Genomic DNA, 24,137 nt, shown 5'->3' with positions numbered 1-24,137 from the left:
AGTCTAATTTTGTCAAAGTACTAAATTCGAATCAAGCCGAGTACCAATTTTAATTCGATTGCGATACATATGCAAAAGTAAAAAAAGTAATCAAACGAGTCCTTTACTGGCGAGCCCCTGGAGAGAACAACTTACAAATGCAAAAATCTACGTTCCGGGAACTCCGCAACGGAAGGAATTATAAATAGGGTGGAAGAGATTATAGATGGGGTGTGGAAAGCGAGATTTCCTCGGCAATTGAGAGGGAAAGAGTGTAATGTCAGCAATTTATAACGGGGCAACGTGTACAAAGTGAATCCAGGAGAGAGGTAAAAAACGAAAACAATAGGGTTTTCATTAAATTATTGAATAGAAAATTAATTGTAAAATAAGAAGACATTTTGGATTGGTTTGCCAACCTAACAAATTAAGAAATTGGAACAAAGCAGGCTAGACTGTAAAGAAATAAAGAATAAAAAAAAAACTGAGATGACACGACCGTTCGAGGCTTAGATTATTCGCGCAAATGAGCACTCGCTCCTTCGTCGCTCGTCCTCAAATACTGCGCTCATGCGCGAAAAATGTCCTCTCGCACTCATTTAACTCTCTATTCCTTTCGCACCTCCGTGTGGTTTGCATCACAAAGTACTTCTTCGTTTGTTTTTGTTTATTTCGCTGTCCCAACAACTAATTCAATAATCTGGAGAGTTCTGAAACAGGACATGCGGTTCAGAGAGTTTCCAAACATACAATTCAGTTGGGCGCTATTTTGATGAATTTCACGTGTTCTGCGGTTAATTCTACTCACCAATATTTCATCTCCGTCATTTAAAATGAAATGGATTCCGGGATTTAAGTACTGAAACCGTACATTTCCAAATAGGATAATATTTGGGGTAGAATTTCACCGAACCGCTAAATTTGTACTGGATTGTATTGGCCAAACAACGAATTATTTCCAGTGATCCCGCAACGAACAAAACGAAAACCAATGGGATTATTTTGTTGCAGCAACATTTCGACATCTTTCCCCATCGTTCTGTTGCAAGTCTCGTAAAATACGTCAGATAACAAAATTCATCCGTGCGTTAACAACGGGATGATCCTGCACGAATTGAATCGGATTATTGAATCCCGGTGAAAAATATTAGCGTTGGAGGCAAAACAGTTAGAAAGCTGCGATTTTCGCCTAATTGATGGATTACGAGCGCTTTTGTTTTCAATGGACTTGATTAAATTGCTTTTGGTTTAATTTCAATTTAACAGGGGTTTAGGGTCTCCGAAATGTTTTATCGGATTTCCGAACGGAGCAAGCCAACCGGAACTGCATAGGAAATTGCAACGCGAAAGAGTGCTTTACGACCTTCGTTAACAAGAGCAAAAAGAGACATTTTATTGGATTGTTAAGTTTTACTGGCTCGCACAAATTCAATACCGCTTAATCTAGTCGTTGACTTGATCAGTTTTTAGCAAATTATGAAAGGAAAGTTTGTGAAAAGGAAGAGACGAGAGGGCGACTCAAATAAATCTGGCGCTGCTTGACTTCAAGAGTCTAGGAATAAAACAGCATTTCAATAAAGTAGTGCACCGTGCAACTATGTAGGTATTTCATGAATTTCATAACTTACAAATTGAAGTGAATCTTTTATTCAGTTCTCTGAAGCAATATTCTCAATTCTCGAGACAAATATTTTAACATTTTATCAAATGTATATAGTATGTATGTATCACTTGTCCACTTATAACTAAAAAGTTATTGAGCAGATCTTGATGCAGTCTTCACTGATATTTAGAGACCCCTTTTAAATCAACTTTCAGTATACAAATCATTCACTACTTTTGCAAAGAACCCGAGTAATATTTTATTTTGCCTCTTTGAATTTCGAAGTATTTGCATCCATTAAAAAATTTATTTGAGTCTGGAGACTGAAAGGAAGGTTTCACGCTCTCACAGAATTCCTGTACGACGCCTCCACAATTTCGCCCTTTGAAATATACCGGAATTCACCTCGTGCGAGCTTTTCGTTTCAGAAATAAAAATATTTCATCGAGTGAATCGACCTCGAACGCATTAATAATACAATTCAAGATGTGCGCTTTGGTCGTTTTTCTACGGTGAATTTTTCACAATATTGCGCTTAAGCGGGTAAAAAGCCAACCGGAAAATACTAAATAATAGATGGCTCAAGAAAGCTGTTGAACTTTCGCCCACGACCAGAAACATACCGCGTGTTCGCCATTAAGAAGACTTGAGTGGTTTTAATAAGGAAGTTGGGTAGCAACTCGGTGGAAATGTTGAGATTACGAACTAAACTTCTTAGTTTGAATCTGAAACGAGATGTTTAACAGATGGAGTCGCACGTTGTTGGATGAATTTCGATGGCGTGGTGTTTGATTTGGAGGAATCGAATTGGTAACAATGCACCTCCAGCTCGTGACTGATCGTTTCGCCAAATTCTATTAAAGTTGGAGAATGGCTGCACCGATGGCTTGAATTGGGGGAAAGTTTGGCGTTAATTGAACTAAACCAGGAACAATCCAGAACAAAATTCTTTAAAAATCACTTCAGACGAAAGCCACCAAATGTAAAACAATTTTAAACCAATCAAACAACATTTTTTGTTTATTTGTTTTGTCATGTGTTGTTCACATTTCAATTCCAGTTGCATAACAGGAACCAGTTTTCAGAAATAGTTATTTGCAATAAGAGTGAGGAAGGCAAAACTTTCGTTCACGCAAAGTGCGTGCAATTCAAGTGAACGAAAGCGGCTTTACTCTCGAGTGCTGCATTTGGTTTTGTTCGATACCTCCTTAGAAAGTGAGTCTGTAACTTTGTATTCAAAATTTTAAATAAAAATAAATTACATTTTTGGACGGATGTTGAAGACTTATATGTTCCTGATGATGTCCTGGAAGAGGCAAGTGCCGCGAGGTACCAAATGTTGCTTAAAAAATTAAAATTATCAGAAAGAATTGGAAAAATTTACATAATTATGCGCGAATGAAAACCAGTGAGTGAAAGGCAGTGAGCGAAAAACGATGACCGAAAGTGAAGTCAACGAATGAGAAATCTTCACCCACTGGTAACTCACTTTCTACGGAGGTATTGAACAAATACATTTTTATTTGTTGCCATCAAGAGAAATATTTATTTTGTTATCAGATAATTACCTTCTGGTCATTAACTCTAATAATTGTGGAAAAAATATTTACAAGATTCTTGGCATTTCTTTTCCATTTAATTCCCAACTAATGACAGAACAAATATTAACGGAAAAATAATAAACATGCTTTGGTTTCATTCTTACCTCCCACAGCACATTCCTTCGGCTACTTATTGATCCTTACTGTCGTCGAAAAATTCCACCAACAACAACACCAATTCATTCGAAATGATAGATAGCATCCGGCCTCGATGCCGTGCCCCCATTTGGAAAACAATATTTTAATTATTATGCGGTCTGAGAAATTAAGCAATATTGGGTGGGGTTAATATTTGGATGCAGTCTCCGGACTTGACGTCTATAGAAATTTATAGCGCAGCTCCTGGACGTCACATCATATTGAAATAAAGTGCAGAACACAACCAGAAATGTTCTTCTTCTAATAAAACTTGTTTCAAGAAAATCGATCAATTAGTTTTTGAGTTAAGTGCGTACAAACAGACACACAAAAATTCTAAAAGTTGCTAAAATGTCTTCTGTATAGCGCATAAGATGACAAAACTTCAGAAATTGATTTCACTATTGAAATAATAATAATAGGTACATTTTCGCTTCTTTTCTAAGAAACTGCACCCCAAAAAAAAAACTGGTAAATTTTTTATTCCTGTCTGTAATAACACAATTCCTTCGGTTACTTATTGATCCTTACTGTCGTCGAAAAATTCCAACAACAACAACACCAATTCATTCGAAATGATAGATAGCATCCGGCCTCGATGCCGTGCCCCCATTTGGAAAAATAATATTTTAATTATTATGCGGTCACAGGAATTAAGAAATATTGGGCGGGGTTAATATTTGGATGCAGTCTCCGGACTTGACGTCTATAAAAATGTATAGCGCAGCTCCTTCACGTCAGATCGTATTGAAATAAAGTGCAAAACCCAACCAGCAATGTTCTTCGTCTAATAAAACTTATTTCAAGAAAATCGATCAATTAGTTTTTGAGTTAAGTGCGTACAAACAAACACACAAAAATTCTAAAAGTTGTTAAAATGTCTTCTGTATCGCGTATAAGACGACAAAACTTCAGAAATTTATTTCACTATTGAAATAATAATAATAGGTACATTTTCGCTTCTTTTCTAAGAAACTGCACCCCCAAGACAAACTGGTAAATTTTTTATTCCTGTCTGTAATGACACAATTCCTTTGGCTACTTAGTGATCCTTACTGTCGTCGAAAAATTCCAACAACAACACCACTAATTCATTCGAAATGATAGATAGCATCCGGCCTCGATGCCGTGCCCCCCATTTTGGAAAAACAATATTTTAATTGTTATGCGGTCAGAGAAATTAAGCAATATTGGGTGGGGTTAATATTTGGATGCAGTCTCCGGACTTGACGTCTATAAAAATGTATAGCGCAGCTCCTTGACGTCAGATCGTATTGAAATAAAGTGCAAAACCCAACCAGCAATGTTCTTCGTCTAATAAAACTTATTTCAAGAAAATCGATCAATTAGTTTTTGAGTTAAGTGCGTACAAACAAACACACAAAAATTCTAAAAGTTGTTAAAATGTCTTCTGTATCGCGTATAAGACGACAAAACTTCAGAAATTTATTTCACTATTGGAATAATAATAATAGGTACATTTTCGCTTCTTTTCTAAGAAACTGCACCCCCAAGACAAACTGGTAAATTTTTTATTCCTGTCTGTAATGACACAATTCCTTCGGCTACTTATTGATCCTTACTGTCGTCGAAAAATTCCAACAACAACACCACTAATTCATTCGAAATGATAGATAGCATCCGGCCTCGATGCCGTGCCCCCCATTTTGGAAAAACAATATTTTAATTGTTATGCGGTCAGAGAAATTAAGCAATATTGGGTGGGGTCAATATTTGGATGCAGTCTCCGGACTTGACGTCTATAAAAATTTATAGCGCAGCTCCTGGACGTCACATCGTATTGAAATAAAGTGCAGAACGGAACCAGCAATTTTCTTCTTCCAATAAAATTTGTTTCAAGAAAATCGATCAATTAGTTTTTGAGTTAACTGGAAACATACAAACATACAAAAATTCTAAAAGTTATTAAAATGTCCTCTGTATAGCGTATACGAGGACAAAACTTCAGAAATTTATTTCACTATTGAAATAATAATAATAGGTCCATTTTCGCTTCTTTTCTAAGTAACTGCAGCCCCTAAAAACTGGTACATTTTTTATTACTGTCTGTCTGCTCGAGCCTAATAAACCCATCCGACTCTTAAGCCTTCGCTCCCGCTGCCCAGCCGCAAACTTTATTTGTTTGATTGGTGTTTGATTGAAGAGGACACTCGTGGAGTTCGCCCCAGGAACGTGTCTGATTGAAGTTGTAACTTTTGATTCGCGACTTTTCCAACTTCTCCGAGTCGACTTCACCTTTAAACAATTCGATAGTCGTTTCGTTTTATTTACTGCTCCACCAAAAAGTCGAACAAAGGAGAGGGTGCGCGCGTGAGGGATGAAATTCAGATTTGAGAATCGAAGGGTCGCCATTCACCTAACGAACTCTACTTTACCGACGACGATTGCCGTCCTTCGACCAGATAAACACGCACATATGGGCCAAATCGAATCGCTGTTTACCGAGGGTTGATTTTATAAATGGAGGAAGGCGAGATTAAATTTCTCATGCATAATGTAATGTTTATGAGATCTATATAGAATCAAGGTGGAGGGTGGTAAACACTTCATTCTTGATCGAACGCTTTTGTGGAGAGAACCAGTCACATCTGCTCCAATGCAAAGAAAAAAGTTCTCTGTTTAATTAAAACGAACAAGTAAAATAGTTGTTTACACAACGAGTGCGATATAGCGACTATTACCATTGACCCCCAAGGTATCGCTCTTTCGCTCTGTTTGTGTTATCGATTGTCGATTTTGTTGGTGCCCCAAAATAATAACAGCGGATTCTGGTTTCATTAAAAAAATCACTTGGTCGCTTTTTACGAGCCAACCGTTGGTCCTTTAAGCGTTTATTGCGTCACGCGGCGTCCATGTGAAACTTTCCGAATCGAAATGATTGATGAAATCGGTGTTGAGTTGCCTACTAAACGTCAAATTAGACGACAGAGCAAGACAAACGATCCCCTTTCTAATTATCCATTGATTTTCCATTAATCGCTTAACGCGGTAATAAAATCAGGGGCGGGTCGTGCGACCCGGACGCTGTCATCGATTCAACCCTACGTGCATTGATATTGAAAAGATGCACAATGACGTTGACACCAATCTGATTAGATATACTGTCGAGGCCTCGTTGTGCAGACCTCACACCCCTTCCGTAATAATCACCATATCGCACTCGTTGCGTAACTAGCTATTACAAATCAGTCTACAATTTTACACAACGAGATTATATAGTTTAGAGAAAGTGGAATGATTTTCTTTGAGCACCAGACGAAAACCCTTCATCCCTCTCTCATTTCGTCGACAAAAAACGGTCGGTGTCTTTGCAGGTTTCTAATTTACGACCGCGCCAGCCGCTAAATCTCGACGTAAACATGGTCAGTAACGAAATTAAGTTTTTGCCCCCCAAGTATTTCCCCCGACTCGGTTTCGTATAAGAAACGCCTCTGTGTGCTACATTAACTGGATTATGTAAAAGGGAAAAGTTAATGAAGTTTGTAATCCCTCCCACTTGGCCTCCATTACCAACGTTTGCTAAGCCAGGAACATCTAAGTGATGTTAGAACACGTTCTAACGACCGCTTTGGTATTCCGTCACAGACTCGGGGATCACGCGTCGTCTTCAAACCCTTTACTAATAGTCGAGTCTTTTCCGAGAGGGAACATTTCGTTAGGAATATTTGACCGATGGAGCAGACCGAAACTTGCAATTTCCCCAAGGACCGATTCGACTATGAGATGTGCCGCACCTGCAAGTCCCGGAGGAGCGGATAAAAACTTAATAAGGAGAGGGGGCAGCGAAAATTTTAATTGCGACGGAATTTCCCGGGAAAAAAATACAATGGAGTGGTCGTTTGCACGGAATACATCAGTGTCTAGGAAAATTCTCTAGGGGTGTTACGTTGCCTAATAGGCTTAATTAGTGCTACTGTATTGTGTACACATAATTACGCAAAATAAACAATAAAAATATTTGCTTCGGTAAAGAAAAATTGTGGGTGGATGCACCGGGAAAGTCTCGAAAAAAAAGTGTCGCTGCGAATGGTGCTGATACGTCAATTGGACAAATAATTATTCGCCAAAACCGCCAACAGCGTCACCGCCTGGTACGCATTTACCTCCGAGGAGTGCTAGTTAACGCCACGCCACACGGGCACCACATCGATTGCTTTGTATGTTTCTACCTCTCGACTCGCTGGAAGTGAACAGACATGACTGGAAAATGAAATTTTCTCTGATAGAAAAGTTTCAACATTATTCTTCTTCAAGTATTGCCTACAAATCCAGGTGATTAATTGCACTGTACGCCTCCAGAAATTAATAAAGTTGTTTGTTTAATGAGTTCATAAAGTTTCTTATTTTGATTCAGAGTTTTATTGGAATTCGGTTCCATCTTGGAAACAGAACCAATAAGAAAATGCAAAAACTATCCAACGTATACGAAGTCCGTGACTTGAAAGTTGAAGGACAGGCTTCGACTGTTTCATCCAATTTTTAATTAAAATAAAATTTATTTGAATGAAGCAAAAACTTTAACAATTGCTAATTAATAATTATTTTTAATTAAATTTCAGCATCTTTGACGAAAAAATACAAGCGAGTCGTCTTATTTAACAACGAAAAACACTGTTTTGAAATTTTCTGTTAATAATAAGACAGCTGACAATTATCGCTAATTGGTTCTTCCTTTTGTAGCGTTGCTTTTGTTTTGTGCTTCTTTTTGTTTAGCGAAAATCAGGCAAATATCATCCAAATTGAAAAGTAGACATTATCAATTAAAAAAAAAAAAACAAAAAAAAACTCCTTTAAAAGTTTTTAAACAGATACATGGAAAACCAGACTCTATTTTTTAATTAGTTAATTACAGATTCCTCAACTTTCTTATTTATTATTATTCAGGACTGCGTTGCGCTTTAAAGCTGTTAACAAGTCCCCCCATCAGAATCTTTATACCCGTTGGACATTTTGTATTCTGTCCTTGGAAAGATTTCGATTATGGCGTCCTCTTCAACGGTCCACTGTCCGGCTAATGTGACACTTGTTCCTTGAAACGTCTGTCCCTCGATCTACGACAGGACGGATGAAGCAATCTGGAGGAAACGTGACACACACTTTATCTATCACATTCAAGAGCAGTTGGCCGGACGAGATTTACAAAAGACAAATCGAATCAGACTTCTTCGGTTTGATTTTCAATAAACAACTTGTCAAGATGTCGCGCTGGTGCCACCCATCATCTTTACATCTCGTAAATCCGCAGAAACCTGCTAAATTTCCAACGTTCCAAATAATATCTCGCAGGAAACTTTCCAAACTATTCTCGTTGTTGGACAATCTTGCATTTATTCCCTTTGATCTGCAGGCGCAGGCTCCGCAGTCCTTGAGCTTGAAAACGTAATAACGCTAATGCACGGGAATCGGGCATTTAATAAAGCGGTTGACAATTTGCGAATTGGAAAAATGGCGGAGGCGCCGAGTTAATATAGCTCGGCACGTGCTTCCTGCCGGGTCATTGTTTCGCCGGTTAATCCTGCCGGATAATAAATGTACAAAGTTCTCTAATTGGCAGCAGTTAAGAAAATGGTCGGCGCCGGTTAAAAATCGAATCAGTTTGGGAGTTGGTGCGGAAACTGGAGCCGAGGTGGCAACTCGAACCGGGATTTAAATTTCATCTAAAACTTCTGATTGGTAATTTGGATGGGGTCGTGCGGACGCACACGTGATCACAACATTTCTACGCACCCACTCATTTCGTGATGAACTGTCTTTTGGACAACATTTTTTTAATTGGACTGATTTATCTTCATTAGTATCATCACGGGCATTTCTATCAACCGAGCACTGTGGCCAAGCGCCTAGCGCGCCACTTTGCATTCGGGAGGTCCCGGGTTCTAACCCCGGGATCAGGTGTGGGTTTTTTTCATCATATCGTGGTCTCGTATCATAGATAAGATAATAAGTATCAATCTTTCAGTACCTACCACCCCCCTTCCGCACCCATCCTCACCGTACCCATCCCGAATCTTCCCGTCAGTGTGGCTGAAAAGGCCCTGGAATGCCTCATAAGCCCGCCCCTCCCTTTGGGGGTAATGAAAGATGTATCCTTTCCTTCCGTTTCTATCAAATAATTCATTGGCTGCCACCGACGCTGCTTAACCTCGCTGCTCGAAAATTCTCAATGTAGATTATATCTAATCTAAATATTTCCTTCAAAATAAACTTTTGTTAGTCTCTCCACACAAAACTTGCTCATTTTTGTAGCTTTTACTTTACTTCACTGGTAGCTTCCCCAGACAAAACTCGAACGGTTTCACGTAACGATCTTGTCGGTTTATAGACTTCCTAGTTGACTCTTAGCGAGTCTATCAAATTTCCCCTCCCGCATCGGTTATTTTCCCAAGAGAGAGGAAATCGAGCTCGTTTGTATCTCTTGTTAGCGTAGGAGACCTCATAAGGAATATTAAGTTTACGTTTGAGATACTGTCAAGCCTGGGACCGAGAGCATTCCGCCATTTCACATGAGCGCCCTCAAACCAAACCAGTTGCCGCTTCCGCGAGACGTAACCCTTACCGCCGCGAATTTCAAAAACTTTGGTCTACTCCGAGTTCGCGTAATGGTCCCCTTCGCTCTGCGGTTTTGCTAAACCCAACTTAGCATAAATCATTATTTTCGAGACACCTTCGTCGATTTAAGCTGTCTCCGGACTGGCTTAATGTCTTCGTGAGCGCGGAAGGACGAGGAAAATCGAAATACAATACCGAGTTAAGAGTCCCAAAGCCGGCGATCGAACGTTTATTTTATTCTGGTGATCAAGTGGAAATCTACTGTGGAAACAAGCTCGGTGGTCCAGATGTCGGAAACAAACAAGCTCCGCGTGTATGGGAAAAGTCGCACAATCCAGTTACACTGCATCCAGAACTTTTCCCATAATGTCCCGAGTCCTCATCTGGCAAACTCCGTAATGTGATTTTCCGCTTTCCATAAAACTGGAAACAAAGTGTACGCGAATTATGTAGACGTACAACGGGCTAATTTGTTTAGTTTTGAGTGTGCGCGCACACCCAGCCTGTTTAAAGTTTCGGTTAATTGTCAAAGTTTCCAGGAACGATTTATTGTTGGGAAAAGGACGCCGCAAGCTCGCGTGGAACCTTCAAAACCAATAACTGAACGCTAGACGACATGACGGGATGGGAAACGGGCACGCGACTCCATAAAAATCTTCATAACAAGGTTTATTAATCGATAAAAGTGCAACAGCAAGGGCGGCTCCGCTTCAGACTAAATTAAAAGGGGCCGGAGAGGTGTGGTCCCTGTCTCGATGCCCCCTATTTGTAAAAAAATATTTTAGTTATTAATATAATGCGATCAGAGAAACTAAGTATTGCTGGATGCAGTCAATATTTGGATGGGTGGCCTCAGCGTTTAATTGTCACTTCGTCGCTTGCTTAATTTGGAAACAATTCACAAAGTAGTGACCGAGCACCGTGGCAAAGCGCTTAGCGCGCCGCTTTGCATTCAGGAGGTGCCAGGTTCGAATCCCAGGGCCGGCTGACATGGTGCGAGATTTTTTTCAGGGGTTTTCCCACATCATCATCTTGATATCAAGTGTCATATCACAGATATGGTCAATATACACCCCTCAGTACCACCACCTACCCTTCCGCACCCATCCTCACCGGTACCCTCGGTGAGGGGTTAATTTGTGGATGGGCGGTCTCCAGGGAAACGTTCCGTTGTGATTCCAATAATTCATGGCTCATTATGATTACTTACACTCGTAATAACAACTTCGGCCTTGATGCCGTGCCCCCTTTTATAATAATACTAATAGGAATATTTCCAATACCTGCCATCGGGTATAATAGATTGTCCACGCATGCAAATAACGCAAATTTATTGTAAATTAATTCGAATGGAAATGCGTTTCATGCACAGATGAACACGGCTTTTGAGAAAATCTAAACAACAAAAAAATATCGAAACTAACGATTGGTACAAATTGAAACAAGTGCACGTGACAGGTCAATTCCATTATCGTTAAAAAATTATCACAATTGTGAAGCCGTTGTAGTTTTATTTGATGAAATCAGCGAGGCGAGCTCACTATAGCGCGCGGTAGATGAGCTGTGTGAATCAGGCTCTTGTCTGGTTCTGGTAAAGTCACATCGGCCTTAAATTGGTGAATTTGAAACGGGACAAGTCGAATTGAATGAGGAACGTTTGCCGCACCGCGTAATATATCATGACGTAAAGTGTCACGGCTAAAGATGATTGATTAGTTGCTTGACAACTTGGGCGTACATTTGGATAAAGTAATGCGTTCCAGCAAAGAGAATGTTCCCCTAGTAAGATCATGTTAACAAAACGACGCCTCTAGAATTGTTAATGCAAGCTATTCACTCTAAAACTCCCCCTTCGAAACGATTCCCCATTTTTGCGACTTCCCACCTGAGATTCCTTAGAAACACTTTCGCTTCCTCCCACAAAGGCGAGAAAACCGCCAGCCGCGATATTTTAATTGAAAAATTTCAGATTCCCTTTCGGCACATCTCGCAACAGATATTCGATAAATTAAATTTACTTCACAGGCGAGATTTATAAAGTCGGAGGATCCCGCAGGGTCGATACGGCCCGCCATGTTCCTGCAAAAGTCTTTGCATTGAATTATCTCAAACTAATCGCGAATGGAAGTCGCCAGTCACGCTATATTACCGCATTATCCTGTAATAGGACGAGGCACAGGAAAATTCTCTAGATATTTGTGTCGGTGGAAATTCGATTACGAAACAATTTGCGGGAGATATCGGAAAAATTGCTGTTTATTAATAATTGTGAGGGTTTCCGTGTGTATTAAATTTAGCTTCATTCAATAAAAAAATGCGGTGCGGTTCTTGATCGACGTCTTGTTATTTATGAAATGCAAAAAGATACAGTTGGGGAACGAGGTAGGTGGTGCCTTCAGATATTTAAAAAATGGAAATTTAGCGCAGATGTGTGATGTTTTCAATATTTTGAAAAAATATTCTTATTACAGCATAAATGTCTCTATTTAGAACTAACAAACCTGATCTAGTGATCTCTGAATCCTGAAGAATTGTACATTATTTTCAGAACTAGGATAAAAACGCCCCGAAGTAGTTTACGTAGCTGGAGCACTGTGGCCAAGCGCGTGGCGCGCCACTTCGCATTTGCCAGGTGCTGGGTTCGAATCCCGGAGAAGCATTGACCCAGGTGTGGCTTTTTTTGAGAGTTTTCCCACGCCGTACATCTTGATATGGGCAAATAAGACCCATATCATAGATAGGAGAGTACCAAGTCCATATTTCTTCCCACCCTCGGTACTTACCACCATCAAAGACCCGTCCTAGATTCTTTTCCAGATTAAATGATATTTTCAAAATTTTGAAAAAATATTCTTATCACACCATAAATGTATTCTTGTTAAATTCCTGTCCAAAATAAGCCAGCCTTCGTTTGTTTAGTCGATCGGTTAAATATTTCAATTTCATAAATTGATTAAAATATTTTGTTTGATCAATTGATTATTCACTGTTTGATTAATTGATTGTTTGATTGCTACAACGTTATTTAATCAATATACACTGCTTGCTTTAGTTTGCTCTATTCCCACTTCATATCCTGACAAAATAAGCTGTTTTTTAATAGAAAACTGTTGAGTATTAACGAGAATTAAATTAGTAGAGAAATTTAAATATAAATTGGGACCTCTGTTCGTCTCCTATTTTGCAAACAGGAATTATCGCCTTTAAAACGTTTTGAATGTTCTCCCCTCTAATTGTGAATGGAGTATTAAGATCAGCAATAAGTACAGAATAAAATCGTTAACAATTTACAAAAAGCGCTCTCGTTTAGCGCTTCCCAATGAATAATAAATAAGCTACTGTAACGGTGACTTTCAGAATTACAGAGTAAAACAGAGAAGGACTTCAGCTTTTATTCACTCGACCCGCATTTAAGAAAGTATAGAAATTACTGAATATGGAGACAATTTACTCGAGTGTTTTTGAAATGTCACATATAATTCGTTTATTTCTTTTAAAACGACTTGTTAGTGTCTCTATTTTAGAAACCTGGAGAGGCTTAAATGTGACACTTGAATGTTTCTGTCCCTGTTCTATAATGCAATTGGAGTACTGGAGTACTGCGGCGCCATCTATTAGTAATATGTATTTAAATAGTGCCCATACAAGAAATACAATCGTCATCGCGTACTGTGGTCCAGCGCGTAGAGCGCCACTTTGCGTTCTAAAGGTGCTGGGTTCGAATCCCAGGGGTGCCTGCTCAGATGTAGAGGTTTTTTTCGGAGTTTGTCCACACCATATACCTTGATATGGGTAAATAGGGGTAAATGGCTAGATAGGGGGCCTATCACAGATAGGCGAGTACCGGGTAACTAGTCCCTCAATAGTAGGAGTAGGATTTCCGAACCCAGACGAATCTTAGGCTCCTTTCCATCTGGTTGCAAAGGCTACGAAAGCCTTTACAGGTCGTTCTCCATAGGGAGGATTCGAAAAAAACATTTCTATGAAGTTGGCGTACGTTGTTACGATTACGACTGCGTTTATGATTTGAATTTCCTAATTTCTGCAAGAAATTGGCCGAGTCAATTTTGCGAACGAGTGCAAAAGTTCGTAACGGCGCTGTTTGTAAGTTCTAAACGCGGGGCCCTTTTAAGTCCTCGTAAAGTGCGTGTCCCGTCTTAATCTGCAAACTCCAGACAATCATCCTTAATTGAAATATATACGGGAACGTAATTAAAATCGACAACGCGATCAGGCATTAATGTTAATGTTTAGCGGGAAAGTGTGGGGTAACCGTCCCTCGAACATCGATTTTGCGTCAAACTCCGTTTCGCTTTATCGCCTTTCATAAAAAGATACTTGTTCGTCTTGCTTCCGTCGTACACGGCACAATAGCACCGTCGACATAATGCCCCGGGCGGTAATGGACGTCCTTAAGGACGATAATTGAACGGTGGTAATGATAAATCGCCGGTTTTTCTCCCTCTTTTCGGCGGCGACATTTATCCCGTGCTAATTAAAACGTCAAACCTGGTACGCGAAAAAACGGAAAAAACGTACCACCGACAACGTTAATTAATTTCGCGACAAGTTATTTTGTATTGTTTCCGAACCATCCGCCGCAGGACAAATGAATTATTTTCGAACGTCCGTCGACAAATTGGAAACGAGATTACCTCGTCCTCCGAAGCCTGAACGATACCAGAGGCTTCCTTCATATTTTTGATCTACGAGGAAATCGATCTGACACTTGCAGACTATTTAGACAAACAACGGAAAAAAGGGAACGTTCGACGCGCAACTAAGCGAGAAAAGGTGGTGGAATTGGTGCATGTCAAATCGATTTTCCATAATGGAGACCGCTAAATTACCACAAAGTATTCCGCCATTACTTCAACTAATTTCGTGATGAATTATTTATCGCGGATGCACATCTGCTTCTATCCCTCGGCAAATGGGCGGCTGCTCCACGGAGATTGTGGCAGCCACCTGCAGCTTGCATAATATTAATGCGAAACCATATTTAATGAGAATTTACCAACCAATTTACCGCTCACTTAGTCTGGCCGACGAAATTTGCCGGCAGAAATTGGAGTTTGCTCGATCATAATGAGCTTCTCGAAAGCACACAAGTCGCTTCACCAAAAAATTACATCTGACAGAGTACCAATCGATTGTGTTTTGTTTGGAGAAGTGTACGTTTTGGAAGAAACCCAAACTCTGTTGCATTCAGTTCGACACAATAATGTTTCGGGCAACGTAACATCTGCTTTCGACAACATAATGTGTTTAGAGGGCGGCTCTGTTCTTGCATAATTCATTTAAAACAAGAAAATGTCAAATTATGTGATCATTCTGTTATTTACAATACACTTTCGAGCCAATCACTAAATCCTGAAGAATTTTATATTGTACATTGTATTCAGAAGGAGGATAAAAACGTCTGTTGTTGTGGAGCACTGTGGCCAAGCGCGTGGCGCGCCGCTTTGCATTCGGAAAGTACTGGGTTCGAATCCCGGCGAAGCATGATCCAGGTGTGGCTTTTTTTCAAAGATTTACCACACCGGACATCTCGATATGGGCAAATAGACGCCACATAGGCGACTCAACACCATATTTCCTCCAACCCTCCAGACCTAGTAGCACCCTGCCCAAGACCTAGATTCTTTTCCGGAGAGGCTAGGGGTTAAATGCTGCCAAAGTGTGTCAAATGCGTCATAGCAAATTCTTGATGAACCAATAGGGTCACACATTTCTCAAATGATTCTTGAGTTGTTCATTATTTTAGCAATAACGCTGACCTCGTGTTAATTTGCGCTCGTGTTTTCCTCCGAGACTAAACTCCCTGGAAACATATCCAGCTCCAAATGCGAAAATCAAATATTGCACGGTCCAATAAGTAAATTTAATTTGTAAATTAATTAGAGCAGTGTTAACTGTCGGTGCAGCACCAGTTAAACGGAATTTGGTGTAACTGAGTTGTCGACATTTCAACAAAATTTCATCGCAACTAAAAACGAGAACTAGTTTAAATATTTCATGTATTTGGATCAAATGCTTTTGTAAATGAAATTCTCGCCGGATCGAGAATTAATAACAATTTCCGTTCGAAAGAGGAATTTCGCCGTTTATTTTTTGAAGCCCGCGTCAAGTTGATTTCGTTGATGAAAATGCAAATAAACTTGATGGATTGGTAAATTTTTCGCAGTTCGAGCAAAAATTGTTAATTGGGAGGCCGCACAAGACCAACAATTAATTTGGTAAATGATTGGTTAGTTGCGTAAGACTGGCCGTGGGTGGAATCCCCAGTTTAATGCACGGCTTTGATGTCGAACATCCATTATTGGAGCAGCGGTTTCAGGAGCTGACCTCTGGCGAGCTTAAGGGTCAGATTAGACGTCAGTGAATGCGAAATCCAATCGAGTGAGAGTATTTTTAACAACAGGTAAATACCGAAAAGGAGTGCGTCTTCTGGAGTTAACGCCGCCGGTCATTTATATTCACCAAAGCTTGCCAGTCCTTATGCATACTAATAAAGCTGCGAGGCCAGACAAATTAAATTCGCATTCGCGGTAAAGCTCCCAAAATTTGAGCTTTGAAAAAACACGACAAAGCTATTACGTTACATCGGATTCGTTTTGCGGCGACGTTTTTCACCAAAGTCGCTAATGGGGAGATGATCAAGCCGATTATTCGTAGTCGAGGGCAAAGCCGCAAAGCTTTGTCGATGAATTATTCTCCGGTGTTGGACGGCGCTGGATGTCCCGATGAAAAATTTCCTTCCACTCCATCATAAACAAAATTTTCATTATTCATGAGTTGCAAATCGGCGGCGTTTGCACGAGGGCCGCCATTATAAATTCGCAGATTAAAGGTCCAGAAAAGGAAACGACGACCCTGAGAATATTCATGCGAACATTCCGCCCCCATTCGAGGAGGACTAATCTAACGTTTTGACGTTTACATTTTTAATTAAGACAATCGCCAGATTTATGTATCCCCACCGGCAGCAAGTTTCTTCGAGTGTTGTCGCCAAGAAAGTTGCAAATTAAACATCGAGTCTGAAGCATTTAAAGTGGAATTACGCCGTTCATTATTCATCGCAAAGAACAAGAATTATTTATGTTAATGAAAAGTGCTTATGTTCCCTCGTAATTAATTCATCTGGAAAGCGGCGCACGCTGGAAGCTCTTCACCGAGACTTTCTGCTCTTCATGACTGTCAAAAGCAAAGGACAAGTTTCAGTTTTTCCGGCGACGTGATCCGACTGCCGCCCATATTTGCTGAATCAAGGGTCAGTTTATTTCGGGGGTGAGTCCCATAAATATTTGGATAAAGTGTTTGTTTTGACGATGTTTTGCAACAAAAAAAGCTCCGAGCTACTTCATCCGAGAGAGTCTACATATTAATGTTTCGCTATTGACGTTGCTCCAATATTTCTTGTCTCCACGGATGCTACGTTAATGTCTCCGGAGGCGGCGCAACTCTGTCAAATGTATTTTTTGATGGTCTTTGCAAAAGTGAGGGATCGAGAAAAAGAAATATCGAAACACGGTGCTCAGGTAGGTGTGGTTTCGAATAAAAGAGCGTCGGGGAAGTCGTGTGGCAACGTGCAAGGTCTTGCTGAGCGTGAGAAAGGAAAGAAAAATAAATTAAAAAGTGAGGATTTTATTAATGAACAAATCTGAGTAAGATAGTAATAAAAAGCATTATTATTAAAAGATACAAGATGTGGAGAAAGGGAAAGAGGGAAGAAAATGAGTGATTAATCAAATGTGGGAAAGGAAAACAAGTGGAAGGGAAGGTGTTGAAAAAAAGAGTAGAAAAATTCTTCCAATCAAATTTGTTGTTTTAGTTAGAACGAGCAGAAAAGGAAATTGATGTTTTCAAATAAATAAGATAACGATAACAGTGAGAAAAGCACAAGTCAAACAGGAAAAGAAAATATGAAAGGAATAGTTTTTTATTTGTATCGTATTATTAATTTATCTAAGTGATTACTGAGGACGCAAATGGCGGTATAAAATAATTTATCGAATTATACTTAAAGAAGGATTGAGCAAAAAAGAAGAAAACGAAAGAAACAGAAAAAATACAAATTGCAAGCTGTGGAAAGAATAATGGAAAAAGAGGAAGCAGAAAAAAAGAAGAATTAATAAATTATCATCAGAAATGGGAAAGGAAAAGCAATTGGAAGAGAAACTGTTGAAAAAAAGTGTTGAAAAATCTTTCCAAGAATAATCAAATAACCCAATATTATGATGGCAATATTAAGGTAGAATATAGCCTAAGGGAGTCCGTTTCGGCTCACGGACGCGAGGGTCGCGGGTTCGATTCCGACCCAGGGCGAAATAAAAAAAAAAGCTATATTCTATCTCGTGATTCAGAAGTTACGTTAAGCCACTGGTCTGTGAAACAACATTTTCATTATTATAAGAAGGGGACACGGCATTAAGGCCAGATTTTAAAATTTCGTCATTATTACTTATTATTATCAAAAAACAATACATTTGGAGTGACTCTTGGCATGACTGATAAACTGTGGATTATCCAGACGCTTTACAATTTATGTACATCACTTGCAGAGCTCTATTCTAATTTCTTCACTTCATTTGAGTCCTTTAAAATGAGAATCGTGTTTTCAGAAGTTTAGTATCGATTTAGTCTTCTCATCAGTTTGTACTTTTTTTTGTTTTGTTTCGTAACGTTTTGTTTTCTTTGTGGTGAAGCTAGACTTCGTAGAGCTTAATTTAATTTACTTAATGTGTTTAATTTAACTGTTGAAACAAAGCTCCAAGCTACCTTATCCGGGAGGATCGGATATTTGATTATTGACGTTGCTAACTTTTAATTTTATCTTTTCAAAAGTGTTACACGCGTCTAGAACAAGATGCGTTGCAACACAATGTTTCGACAAGAAGAGAATCGTTTGAGTCATTTCTGTCGCGTTACAACGTGCAGTATCTTGTTGAGGTGAAAAGAGGAAAGTAAAAAGATTATTAAACAATGATTGAGTAAGTTAACATCAAGAGCTCCATTCTAAAATAAAAACTATGGGGATACGATTATCAACAATTTCTATTAGGAAACAAAAGTGAGCAAGAAAGTGGTGAAAAGAAAATACACAATGTGGAAGAAAAAGGAAGAGAAAAGGTATATATATAAAATTGAATGCCTGTTTGTATATTTTGTATGCAAATCTACAGTTTTACTCCGATCTTGATGAAATTTTGTACACTTGATCTTCAAAACAAGAAGAAAATTACTGTCTACTTTAATTTTACAAGAACCAACCCCTACTACCATTTTCAACCCTGTTAAAAAAAGACAGTTTTTTCGAGTTGGAAATACCCTCACCTTCGCTGCTTCACCCCTATTTCATCCTCTGAGTATATCGTCACCTTCGCCGCTTGACACCCACAAAAAGCAACCCCTATTATCATTTTTAAGCCTGTTAAGCACAAAAAAAATTTTTTCGAGTTGGAAATCGCGTTTGCATGATATGTTCAGGTGTCATAGTTACATTTGGTTGTTTATAAAAGTAGCAATTTCGCAAAATGTGTTTGAATGATTGTGTTTTACCGGAAGATGTCTTAAATGAAGCAGAACAAGCTTCAAATAGCTTAATACCGGAAAAATCAAAAGACAGGTATCTGAAATCAAACGAGACAATCAAACAATAGGAGGATCTAAATAAGGTTACAACTGAAAATAAAATTGTTATGTTGGCGTATTTTCATGAATTGGTAAGTAATAGTCGAAGAAAAAAGTAGTCTACAGTAAAGTTTTAATTATTCTTCGTAAAAAGACAAACTTCATATTGAAATTACTGCGTTTATCACAATACATAAAAGTAGAAACATAATTTTAAAACATTCTGAAATTTGCGGGCGAAGCCGCGGGTAAAAGCTAGTTAATAAATAATCAAAAGAGAAATAAGTGGAAGTGAAACTGTTAAAAAAAGCGTTGAAAAAATCTTCGGAACACATTTGTTGCTTTTAATTAAGGAAGTTTAGAGTATGTACTTGAAAAAAAAAGTTAAAAGAAAAAGAAAGAAAACGGACCAGATAGGGAAGTTTTCTAAATACGTAAGATAGCAGTGGAAACGTCATTCCAAAGCACAATTCAAAAGAAAAGAAGATATGGAAGATATAAAAAAATCTTTAACGACCTAGCAGTTAATTATCTAAATGCTTATTATTGAGGAAGTAAACTGTGTCATAAAAAATTGATGGAATTATATTCAAGGAAGGACTGAGCAAAATAGAAGAAAAACGAAAGAAGCAAACAAAACTTTTGTTCGATACCTCCCTAGAAAGTGAGTCTGTGTCCATGGTTACCATTGGGTGAAGGTTTCCCTTTCGTTCAAATCACTTTCGCTCACGGGTTTTCGTTCACGCATAATTTTTTTCAATTCTTTCTGATAACGTAATTTTGATTTTTTAGGCAACATTTGGTACCTCGCACTCGCCTCTTCCAAGATATCATCAGTAACATATAATTCTTCATCATCCATTTCCACAACATGCACACAACCACTTTATTGACGTTACAGAATTTTGTTTATTTTGTGTATTTTTTTTTTCCACAGAAACAGATACGTCCACAAATGTGATTTATTTTTATTTAAAATTTTGAATACAAAGTTACAGATTCACTTTCTAAGGAGGTATCGAACAAAACCAAATACAGCACTTGAGAGCAAAGCCGCTTTCGTTCACTTGAACTGCATCGTCCACGGAGCGGAGCAATATGCGTGAACGAAAGCCTTGTCTTCCTCACTGTTGCTGTAAATAACTATTAACAACTACAAGAATTGGAAAGGATAATGGAAAAACAGGGAAAAAATGGAATAATTAATAAATAATGATCAGAAGTGGGAAAGGAAAAGGAATTGGAAGAGCAACTGTTGAAAAGAAGTGTCTTCTAAGAATAATCGAATAATCGAAAATATCATGATGACAATATAATTATTATAAAAAGGGTCACAGCATGGAGGCCAGATTTTGTTTTATCATTATCGATATCTCTGTCAGATAATGATAATTCATTTGAAAGTATTGTTTATATTATCATATCTGCATTATTATTATTATTATTATTATTATTCTTAAAAAAGAAGACATTTGAAGGAATTCCTGGTATGATTAATAAACTAAAGTTTATCCAGAAGTTTTGTTCTTTATATCGGGTGTTCATTTAAATATCTCCTCAAAGTCGGCGTTGAAGAGTCGATTGTGAATGCACCACGAATTACAGATCACGGATCAGCTGTTTAAATCTAACCTCACTGTTTGTGTTTTTATTCTGCAGAGGGACGAGCGATGCGTTCACAATCGACTCTTCAAGGCCAACTTTGAGGATACATTTAAATGAACACCCGATATCACTTGCAGAGGTTTGTTCTGATTTTTCCAAGTGAGTCTTGCTGAGCGAAAGAGAGGGAGTGCGATACTTCCTCCAACCCCCAATCAATTTTTCCCTAATTAACATTTAGTTCCGGCCGGTTCAATGGCTAAATTTCCGGTCAATTACAGACCGATAAAAAAAAATTCGCATCGATCCGGGGAGAATCCGTCGCGCCGAGATTCAATTTATCCCATGCCGCCGCATTTCAATTATGCTAGAACCTTGTTGGGGAGCACGCCGCCCCCGGTGCATAATTACAGCGGGCCATGTTTCTATTTTGTGTGAAATAACGAATTTAATGGCCACGTTGTCTCTAACGCGCATTAACCATCCCATTAAAACGTCCCACATCACACCCACGCCATTTATCGCTGATAAACGTGTCACATGCCGCAATTAAATCCAGATTTGAGCAACGTTCAGGTACTGTGTCGCGGCTTTGTGGACACGCCGAATCATTTAATTCGTTTTTAATGAGCGAACTTCGAAGCTTTGGGGGCTTTTAAGGACGAAGATTGGGTGCATTAACGGGGCGCGCCTTTGTCGTAGCCGAAACGAGGCAGGAAACGTGAGATAAGGAGAGGGATTTCGGGGGTGACACTGAATATCGGTCGATTATGGGTGTTAAGCAACGACGGGTGTGGATAATATTTGGATAGGCGGCCCTAATGAAAATGAATCAACAAGAGATATAAAAATTAATGAAATGTTCTATTGGGGAGTACTGTGGCCAAGCGCCTAGCGCGACACTTTACATTCGGAAGGTCCCGGGTTCTAACCCCGGTGCCAGCCTGACCAGGTGTGGGTTTTTTTTCAAAGGTTTCCCCACACCATCACATCGTGGTATGTCTCATATCACAGATAAGGGAATGCTGGGTCAGTACCAACCTCTCAGTACCTACCACCTTCCCTCTGCACCCATCCCATCCCGAATCTTCCCGTCAATGTGGCTGAAAAGACTCTGGAAAGCCTCCGGGGGGAATAAAAGATGTATCCTTTCCTTTTTTTGTTCTCTTGGCAATATTTTATACGGTGACACTTTAAAATTCAATCATAATATGAATTGATTTCATGATTTGGAATAAAACAGTCTAAAAACTTTTCATTTTTCAAATCTGAAAAAGTTTATTCGAGCTTCCCAATCCCTCGACAAACGCTATAGACATTTATTCAAATGAGACGTGACAAATATAAGTCGTTTTAAGAGGACCATCCGAAATAAAAAATCTTTGGCCACAAAAGAATCATAAAAGTGAACCAAACTCTGATTTACTTCACAATTTTTTTTTGTGTTTTTGACAACACAATTCACCGTTTTTTCTCCGTTTGGAAATGAATGTTTTCCACAGTTGAAAGTCAATTTGTGCCAGCCGCGAGAGATTTCATTTGTATTATTTCAATCCGAGCAAACGAAAATGGTTTACAAAGTTTTGAATGCAAAATGGAATTTAAATTCTTGTTGAAGTTTACAACTGCGCATTAAGCGTGTCAGATTAAAGTGTTTTGCTGGTTATTCGCAACAATTGTAATATTGATAACAATGCAAATAATTCATAAATAATGTAACGCAATTAAATTTTTTATCACCGATTTACGACATAAATAGACTATTCTAAATTTGCATTGTGAAAAACAACCGTCCAACCATTATCATTATTATTATTATTATTATTATTATTAAAGTTCAATTTTGTTTAAAATGGTCCAACAAATGGAACTTATTATTTGAAGATAAAGACAGATCAAAATTGTTTTTTTTAACTTTCAAAACCAGATTTTTTTTAATATTTAATGAACAAGAAAAAGTTTCCAAAAAATATTTTTGTTTTTGGTACAACCTGCAAAACATGTTTGTTATTATTTTTTTTAAGGGCGCGCTTTCCTGGCGCTTCACCAAAACTTTCCGCAACTCCCTCACAACTCCAAACCAAGAAAAAAAAATCCCCCAATCTACACAGAAAAAGTAACTCCCCCATCATTGACACAGAACTCACCGCTGTTGTTGTTGTTGAGGTTGTTGAGTAACGCGGCCGCGCTCGTAAGCCTCGTCCTTCGCAGGATCCAAAACATGTCCTCGGCAGGAGCAAGGACCAACTGACGGTCGACCGCGCGCGCCTCCAGTTTTAGCAGTCGGGCGGCGTTTCCACGCACCGACCCCATCACGCACAGGTGACTCCGGTTGGGGCCCGGAGTCGCGGATTAATGACGGGGGTACGGCGCTGTATGGGGTGACGATATGGACGGGAAAACTGAATTCCTGAGTGAATACGGATCGCCGATGTTTTTATAGGGGTGCGACGGCGGCTTTTTTATTCGAAGGAAACCACTTGTGGAACCGCTCCTCTCCCAACTTCTACCCCTGTTCCGATGTCACAATAAAAGTATCACCCCCAAATTCGATATTAAATTTCGACAGGGTTTATGGAGCGGACGGGGTTGCGCCCCGGAGGATTTTAATCTACTCGGGGCCTAAGAATTTGTGCAATATATAGTAATAATAATAACAATAACAATAAATGAGGCGGAGGTCCAACTACTGTGAACGCAGTATCAATATTCGATCGGTGAGGTTAAGCAACGTCGGGTGTGGTCAGTGTGCGGATGGGTGGCCGTTGGAGAAACCGCTTTGTCGTGTAAAAAATACTAAAAATAGACTTGATGGAAATAACTAATGCTAAAATAAAACCGGCCTCGATGCTGTGCCCCCTACTTTTATAAAGCCAAAAAACAACAAAGTTATACGAACTGTATTGAAAGCATTAATATTAAGTGAGGAGATTATTAACTAAATTTAATTAATCTCTATCAGCAATCGAAAGATTTAATTTATTATGGGCAAATTACGTAAAAATCAATGG

The 24,137-nt window shown here is 39.0% G+C and overlaps 1 protein-coding gene across 1 annotated transcript in view; it reads right to left on the bottom strand.

Annotated features, from left to right (window-relative positions):
• LOC138136429 (uncharacterized) overlaps positions 1 to 23,454 on the bottom strand; it is a 50,072-nt gene extending 26,618 nt beyond the window's left edge. The window contains exon 1 of the mRNA XM_069055622.1: positions 23,274 to 23,454. Within this exon, the coding sequence (XP_068911723.1) occupies positions 23,274 to 23,439 (166 nt within the window). The 5' untranslated portion in view covers positions 23,440 to 23,454. The remainder of the gene's footprint in view (positions 1 to 23,273) is intronic.
• Between the last annotated feature and the right edge of the window lie 683 nt (positions 23,455 to 24,137).

This window comes from Tenebrio molitor, chromosome 8 (assembly GCF_963966145.1).
Source record: "Tenebrio molitor chromosome 8, icTenMoli1.1, whole genome shotgun sequence".
Lineage (NCBI taxonomy): Eukaryota > Metazoa > Arthropoda > Insecta > Coleoptera > Tenebrionidae > Tenebrio > Tenebrio molitor.
The sequence above is the reverse complement of the archived record's forward strand: the minus strand, read 5'-3'. Positions and strand labels throughout refer to the sequence as shown.